Below are 8820 nucleotides of genomic sequence, written 5' to 3' on the forward strand. Positions count from 1 at the left end.
TCCTTTCATTATTTCCCCCACATTGTCGCATTAGCTTATTTAGTAACTTAATTCATTCCATATGCTAAAGTAATCACACACGATAACATTAGGTTAAGATTCTTGAGGTGCTTGGGGGTTGTTCCTGGGACTCAAACCCAGGGTTCCTAGTGCAAATCAGGTGTTCCAGCCCTTTGGGCCATTTCTAATTCTCTTCCTGTGAACTCCTTTCACTTGACTTTCTGTTACTAAGTTAACCTAAGGGGTTGCTGAAGTCTACTTGTTTGTGGTGCTGAATAGGACCCTCTCGTGTGAACAGCTCATGGTGCATTGGCCTCCTGCTCTGTGTATTGGATTAAATCCTGCTTAATTGTACTTGCCTGTCAATGCTCTCCAACAGCTGATGCTCTGGAGACCTGATGACTATTCTTGGAAAAGTCAGTCTGACTGGACCGATGCTTCAATGCAAGGTTCTGAGGATCCACTATTGCAGGGCTGGGAATTATTCTTGGCACCCTAGTGATATTCAAGGATTATCAGGCTCAGCCTCATGCAAGTTATATTGACTAGACCCATGTATGATCTCTCCAGGACCTCTGAAGCTGTTTCTTATGGCACTAGAATCTGTGTGTCTGTGTGTAGTGTTGTCACAATGCCTGGCTTATTTCAAAGACAAGGTAGAAATCATTATTTTATTTAAAAATTACTAGAACATTAATTTAAAGTTTTAAGAAATGCCAACTGATAAGAAACCTATCTAGCTATCTAGAAGATCATTTTTGGTTTAAGATTCCCAGATGAGGTTATTTTGGTTGAGGATGCATCACCTGGTTTTAGCAGATTTACCAACTTCTAGGATGCTGAAAAACTTGTCCCTTAGGACCAAAGAATGGTAAACAAGGAATTAATGAGGCAGAAAGTTTAGTAGGATGTGAAATGGGGATAAGTAGTGATTGGGTCCAGTTAGCAAAATTTATGATAGAAAATTAAGCTTAAGGGTGGAAGAGTTCTCTTCACACCACAAATTTGGCAGTAAGGAGAATGTGATCATTTTAGGGAGGTAAACTTTCAAATAAAGAATCATTTATATTTTTAAATATTTATAAAGCCAGTCTGGAGTGATAGCATAGTGGGTAGGGCGTTTGCCTTGCATGCGGCCGACCTGGGTTCGATTGCCCCATCCCCCTGGAGAGCCTGGCAAGCTACCGAGAGTATCCCACCCACTCGGCAGAGCCTGGCAAGCTACCTGTGGCGTATTTGATATGCCCAAAACAGTAACAACAAGTCTCACAATGGAGACGTTACTAGTGCCCGCTCGAGCAAATCGATGAACAATGGGACAACAGTGCTACAGTGTTGTAAAGCCAGTCAAAAAAATATTCAAAGCCCCCTTCCAGAGAATAATGATTCAATAATTGTACTGTAATCTGATGGATAGGTTTAAATCATGTCAGTTCAGGGTGAGAGATGGTCAGGGAAGATTCCAGGCCCTGTTTTTAAATTCTTTGCTAATATGTGACTCCATCAGCCAGAGCTGGGTAGAGAGGGCTGCTGGGGGAAGAACAATCCAACCTACCTGTGTGGCTGACGTGACAGGCCCATCCGTCTCTCCCACATTGCATCCTAACCCCTGAACTCTGGCTAAGTTGTGTCTTCTCTGACTCTGGGGTCCTGCTGGCATCACTGGGACTAGAAGCCTGAGAGCCTCTCTCAGGACTGGGTTAGGATCCCTAGGGTCAGCTGCTCCCTTGCTCTAGCCTCCTCCATCTGTGCTTCCTTACACTGTGTCTCTCCACTGCTCTTCATGAAGTACTTTCCTAGGCTCACGCAGTAAGTTCAAGGGCTGAGTGTCAACTCTGCTACCCTATATGAACCCACTATCGGGATTTTATCTGGACTCTGGGAATTGTCAGAACCTGTAAGAAGAAGCTCACATGTATGTGCTCTCTGTCTTGTTTTCTGGGTAGAGGGTCTCTAGATTATTAGGGAGATCCATAGACTAAGTTGGTTCAAACCTTTGACTTCCTGTACAGGATAGGAAGGAATCCTGGGTATCTGGCAGCCAATGTTTAAGCCCTTGGTGACACCAAGGATCTAAATGCTCCAGGATAAAGGGGGAACTGGTGAGTAGGAGGTACATAAAGAAAGGGACAATGTGCTATGCTGGAATGCACAGAGACTGCCACGAGTGTAATATTCTTTTGGCGTTTTCTCCATATTCTTTTATTTGGATCATTGATTTCTTTTTGTAGGTGGTAAGTGTGCACAGAGTGCAGTGTAGCAAGAGAAATTTCCTCAAGTGTCTTTGGGAACATGGAAGTCTTATATGATGTAGGAAGTAAATTGGCACAGGGTGACAATAAACAGAACCATGATTTTTTTGTTTTTTGCAATATCAAACCTGATATCTACTATCAGTCTCTGTAGTACAAGTCAGTTTATTTCAACTCGCTTCAGCAAGCAATAACCAAACACTCCTTGTTGACATTATTTTAGCCTTTCTATAAAAACGGTGGCGACGGATGCTAGGCTATGAATGACTCACTGAGATGCTAGGTACTGCCCATGGGCCTGGGAACAGACAGGTTTTACAGTAGCACTGGACTAACAGCTGTATGTAGGGGGCATTTACCAGGCTTGCCTGGGACCTTTCTCGTCTATCCTTATCATCACTGTGTAGTTATTAACAGTGCCCTATTTAGACAACAATTTATAAGGTCACCCTTCTCCATAAGCCTTTCATTGTTCTAACCTATTTAATCTGTGTTTCTGTTTGTATCTCTCTTCCCATTATATTAATTGGCTCCTCCAGGCTAGAGACACTATCATTTATCTCTGGGTTTAACTCATGCCTGATATTTGGAGGACGCTTAAAAAACATTTATTAAACTGAACTGAAGTTCAAGAAAAAGATGTAGTAGTAGAGGCCGTGGAGACAGTGACTGCTTAAGTAGCACTTACACTAACGTGTTTATACTAACTAATTTCAGCGGCAAAAAAGTACCCAGAGAGAGAGGAACTATGAGTATCCCTATGTCAGAGAAGACAAAAGAAGGAATAAACAGATTGAATGAAGTGCTTAAGGCCACACCCCGCAAGTTGCAGAACAAGACTTAGAATACAAAGTACCTTGTCCTGAAGAATGTGTTTTTACCCAGTTTGCTCTACTCTTGACCTGAGCCACTGTAGCCCGTGCGAAGAATGCCTACAGCTTCGTGGAGTACAGCTCTGGGGCTGATTTCAGAAATTTTCTGGTTTTTTTTTTTTTTTTTTTTTTTTGCTTTTTTGGATCACACCCGGCGATGCACAGTGGTTACTCCTGGCTCTGCACTCAGGAATTACCCCTGGCGGTGCTCGGGGGACCATATGGCATGCTGGGAATCGAACCCGGGTCGGCCGCTTGTGAGGCAAACACCCTACCTGCTGTGCTATGGCTCCAGCCCCTGAGGTCAGAAATTTAAAGGATAATTTTTCGTCTGCCCCTGGACTTTCTTGAAAAGAATAAATTTGTCCAGATGACAGATTTATTAGAGGAAAAACCCCTGCTGTGCTTATATTTAGGGCCGTATAAGATAAGCCTCTTAAAGCACATAGAAGGTGTGCACAGATTGACTTTCGCCTAATAAATGTAAGTAGACTTAAACCAGTCTCTGTGGAAGGGATCACCAACTATAATGTAGTCGAAGGCCATGCGGGGGAAGGGAGTTGCGGGCTGAATGAGGGCTAGAGACTGAGCACAGTGGCCACTCAACACCTTTATTTCGGGCCGTAGCAGCTAAATTGAGAGAGAGAACAGAAGGGAATGCCCTGCCACAGTGGCAGGGTGGGGTGGGGGGGAGATGGGATTGGGGAGGGTGGGAGGGATGCTGGGTTTACTGGTGGTGGAGAATGGGCACTGGTGAAGGGATGGGTTCCTGAACTTTGTATGAGGGAAGTATAAGCACAAAAGTGTATAAAGCTGTAACTGTACCCTCACGGTGATTCACTAATTAAAAATAAATAAATTAAAAAAAAACCCAGTCTCTGTGGTTTTCTCCCTTTAGTATAAAATTCTTTGCTATCGAAAAAGAGGGGCAGGAGGGTGAAATGTGTAACTCTGCCCCAAACTCTCAAAGGCAAGTTGCTGTCTTCTGTATCATCAAAGCCTGAATCCAAACTCAAGGCTTGCTTGTGTCTAACTCCCCCCTCCCATCCCATCTCCAGGAGTCACTGGTTGCTGCCTCATCTAGTCTTCCTGGGGTTCACTTGGTCAAATCTGTATCACTGTATCACTGTCCTCCCGTTGCTCATTGATTTGCTCGAGCGGGCACCAGTAACGTTCTCCATTCGTCCCTGTCGCGTTCAGGGTCAGGGGAATGAGGCCCATTATTGTTACTGTCTTTGGCATATCGAATACGCCACGGGTAGCTTGCCAGGCTCTGCCGTGGGAGATTCCGCACGCTCAGGCGGGTTTCCTGGGCGTCTCATCTGCATTGCCAAAACCTCCGACCACTTCTCGCCGTCTTTGAGGCCACCTGTTGGAGGGCCCACTGAGGCCAGGCCAGGCACCACAGGCAGCATTCCCCTGGACCCTCCCGCCTAGGACAGAGGAGTATGACACCCAGGCCATGAAGTACCTGTCCTTCCCGCTCTACCCTCTGGTCAAATCTGTAATGACTGTAAATTAAATTCAAGGATGGAGGCCAATACACTTGGATGTATGTCACGGCAACAGAATTTCTAGAGACTTCTTGAGTCTGAGAACTGTCATTTGATTTCATCTTTTCCTTGCTTTTCACTCAGTCTTATTATTTATGAAATGGGGGATGCTTGATGGACTTCTCGTAACATAGCATCTAGCACTGTGGTACAACCAGGCGCTCAAATTGCAGACATCATGGAATTTTCCAGTTAGAGTATGACTTCTTCTGGGTCTGGATTTTGCCTTAGACTACCAAGGATCCTTCCATTCTCTCCGGCCCTCTGACTATGTCTTCCCTTCACTCGCTTCTGTTTCTTCATGCTCTCTCTTATTTTCATCACTTAAATCACAATGTGTTCATTGTGTTTGTTTGTTGTTTGTTGTGTTTAACTCACATTGAGGGTCATTTTGGTTTTGTCCCAGGAGATATTTGGCTACCGGACTCAAGGATGCCGGAAAACCCTCTGCCTTGCTGGATCCATCTTCTCCTTTGGGATTCTTCCCTTGGTATTGTACTGGAGACCCGCTTGGCACGTGTGGGCCAATTGCGTCCCGTGTTCCTTGCAAGAAGCAGACACTGTGTTGCTGAGGACAACAGTAAGTGTGCACCTGGTTGGGGACCTAGAAACCTTTTCCCCCAGATGTGTCTTAGGGAATGACTGTGGAGAGGATGTGCCACCAAAAAGGTGCCACCAAGCCTTCTCTCTGTATCTTAGACATAGCTGTGTCTATCTCAGTGTCTTCATTCAAAGGATGGTGGGGGAGAGATGGGAAGAAGATGGGAAGTCAGTGAGTGGGGAACAATCTCTCCCTGCTCATCGGCTGCAAACATGATACTCCTCTTTAGAATGCTACGTTTTTTAAAAATGCAGCCATTTGTACTCACATCAATATGCGTATGTCCTTTCAAATGAATGTTCTTGTGATTTTGGAGCTAGGTTCATGGATGTGGTATTGTTGAATTATATCTCAGGGAGGAATGATCTGGATTTGTGGAAGTGTCACAAGTTTTAAGTATTACTCTTAGACATTTGGGGCATCTTTTTGATGTGTTCTGCTAGAGTAGGGAGAGAGATTTATTTTGGGAGCTTGATGTGGTGACATAAACACTTAAGGAAGACCACGAATTTGTGAACTTTCATATGTCTCCATGTGAACTCAAGGGCCTATGATTATTTTTATTAGTTGGAGTGAAAGAGGGTGCAAAAGAAGTATTTAGCTCTACCTGCAAGTGCATCCATTTTTCCTTAAGATCTCAGCGGTCAATTTTTCTGCTGCAACAGAAATAACCTACAAATAAAAACAAATTGTTTTCTGTCTATAAGATTGTATCACTACACTCCAGATCTGAGGGCATCTTGTTGGTTGACCTGGTAGAAGGAACAGACAGGAATAACAGGAAATTAGTTCGGTGTAGCCAGATAAGGCAGGAAAATGAAAGAAACGGACAGGGAGCAGGCAAAAAGAAAGTGAAGAGGGAGCTAGAAAGACAAAAAGGTCTATTAATAAAAGAAATAAAAATATCAGCAAATAGAAAGTGCATTTTGGTATCTGGAGTCAAAAATTTTTACTTCTGATCTTTAGATGGGCTATAGCTGGGGTTTGTTGCATGACATCTCTCTCTTTTTAAAATTGGGTCACTGTGAGATGCACAGTTACAAATCTGTTCATGATCGAGTTTCAGTCATACAATGATCCAACACCCAACCCTCCATCAGTGTTCATTTCCCACCACCAATGACCCATTGCCTTCCTATGCCCTCTGCCCCCAGCTTGCCTCTATAGCTCTATGGAAGACACTTTCCCTCCCCCCTTCTCTCTCTCTCCCTCTCTCTATCTCTCTCTCTGTTTCTCTCTCTCTCTCTGCACGATCTTTTAAGTCGTTGATTTGTCCATTTGTAATACGGACCCAGAAAAAAAATTGGTTTTTCTTGGACTGGTATAGAAATGAGGTTCCGGACATGAAAGTCATTAGCAGAAAGCTTTATTTTAAAACTTTATTTATTTATCTTTGAGGTTTGGAATTATGCCTAGCAGTACTCAGGGGATAATTTGGGCTGTGCTCAGAAGTGACCCTTAGTGGTACTCTTGGGACCACATGTGATGCTAGAATTTGAACCAAGGTCATAGCCACCCACCACAGACAAACGCAAGGCAAATGCCTTACCTCTTGTTTATCTCTCTGGTCCCAGAAGCAAGTTTTAAGATGCACCAGTGGGCCTGAGAGACGGCTCACAGATTGAGTATCTAGTTTCTGCCACCCCTCCCCACACCCCTGCAGCACTGTTGGGTGAGACCCCCCAAACCAAAATCTATAAGTAAAATGCGTTCATAAAACAAGACCCTTTTGATTGATGAATGGATTGTGTGTGTGTGTGTGTGTGTGTGTGTGTGTGTGTGTGTGTGTGATTGTTCAAACGATAGCTTCAGGAGCTGACGATATAGAAGGGCTCCCTACCTACCTACCGACTTATCTTGTGTATAATTTTGCACCCCCCCCCAACTAATCTTGTGTCCTTTACTTATTGATCAGGAAACTTAGCATTTGCTTTCAGGACTGGAGACCAGGGGAAGGGTCTTGTTGCTGGGAATCTTCATATTCAATCATGTCATCTCTCCAAGCTGAGCGGGATCAGTTTTGCATCTGGCCGGACAGAGAAAGGTTCCAAAAAGTATCGGGGTCTTACAGCCCTGCCCTCCCGCCTCCTTTCTCATAGCAGTTCTTTGAAAGTCTGTTACTCCCGGCTCCATTTTTCACTGCCCTCTGCAACTAATCAGAGCAATCTAACTCCGCTCCAGTCTTGCTTTTTTCATCTTGATTTCAACTTTAATTTTTAATTGCCTGCTCTTGTGTGTCATTTTAAATGGATTTGCTATGCCAGAGACTCTCCAAATAAATGAGATTCTAAATTAGTCTTTATGTAATTAGACAAGAACTCAATTATTTCAAACATTCTTACTATCTAAGCCTTAGATAGAAATAAGCACCTATAATTTAAAAGTCGGCTGCCCCCTTTTTTTTCTTTTTCTTTGCATTAAAGTGACTCCTTAAACAAGATTTTATTTGAATTTTATTATAATGGGCTAGAAAGATTTGCCATGAAAAAGGGTTGGAAAACTCCTACTTGAAAATGTGCTGTTTATCTGTTTTCCATGTTATTAGAAGATCAGTGCTTGGTATTTATCATCAGGCTCTCACTGGTAAGATTATAGATCATTATCACAGATACTGATTAGTCATTTCATAACATTAAAAAAACCCCATGATGTAGTGAGTCCAAATCTTTAGCACCTAGTTTATTTTTCAGCCTCTCTTTTATGAAGCACCCCTCAGACTGAGGTATTTCTGAAAGAATATAGTTGCATGTTTATTTTACAATTTTTTTAATGTTTATTCTTTCTCAAATATATGTTTTATTGGGTCACACCCAGCAGGGTTCGGGTGTTACTCCTTATTCTGTGCTCAGGAGTTATTCCTGGTGGGACTTTGAGGACCATTTGGAATGCCTGGGACTGAACCTGGGTGGGAAGCATGCAAGGCATGTGTCTACCCCCTGTACTACTTCTCTTGCTCTGATCCTCTTATATTTATTATAAGTGTCATTTCATTTCTTACTCATCTACTTTTGAATTTTAAATAATATCTAGCAATATCATTTCTATGCAAATAACATGATTTACAGTCATTGACATTTTGAATTAATTTATTTTTTATTTTTACTTTAGCTGGAGCAATAGCACAGTGGGTAGGGTGTTTGCCTTGCATGCGGCTGACCCGGGTTTGATTCCTCTGTCCCTCTCAGAGAGCCTGGCAAGCTACCAAGAGTATCCCACTTGCACGGCAGAGCCTGGCAAGCTACCCATGGTGTATTTGATATGCCAAGAACAGTAACAACAAGTCTCACAATGGAGCCATTACTGGTGCCCGCTCGAACAAGTCGATGAACAATGGGAGGACAGTGCTACAGTGCTATTTTTACTTGATTAGTTTATAAATGAACTTTCACAGTTACGGGAAACAATAGTTTTAGTATATCATTCATCCTGTTCTGCTCAATGTTACCATCCTGAATCAACGTAGTATAATTTCACAACCAAGATATTAGTACTGGTGCAATCCATTCATCTTATTCAGCTCCCATGCGTGCAGCATGTGTGTG

At 43.1% G+C, this 8820-nt stretch overlaps 1 protein-coding gene across 2 annotated transcripts in view; it reads left to right on the forward strand.

The window, feature by feature from the left end:
* Window positions 1-8820, forward strand: part of ATP13A4 (ATPase 13A4) — a 159856-nt gene that overhangs the window by 37377 nt on the left and 113659 nt on the right. Inside the window, exon 3 of one of the 2 annotated variants that reach the window (XM_004602996.2) lies at window positions 5084-5257. The exons of the other annotated variant lie outside the window; for it this stretch is intronic. Within the exon in view, the coding sequence (XP_004603053.2) occupies window positions 5084-5257 (174 nt within the window). The remainder of the gene's footprint in view (window positions 1-5083; window positions 5258-8820) is intronic. 2 annotated transcript variants of the gene reach the window in all.

The sequence above is a fragment of the Sorex araneus genome, chromosome 2 (genome assembly GCF_027595985.1).
Source record: "Sorex araneus isolate mSorAra2 chromosome 2, mSorAra2.pri, whole genome shotgun sequence".
In the NCBI taxonomy this organism is placed as follows: domain Eukaryota; kingdom Metazoa; phylum Chordata; class Mammalia; order Eulipotyphla; family Soricidae; genus Sorex; species Sorex araneus.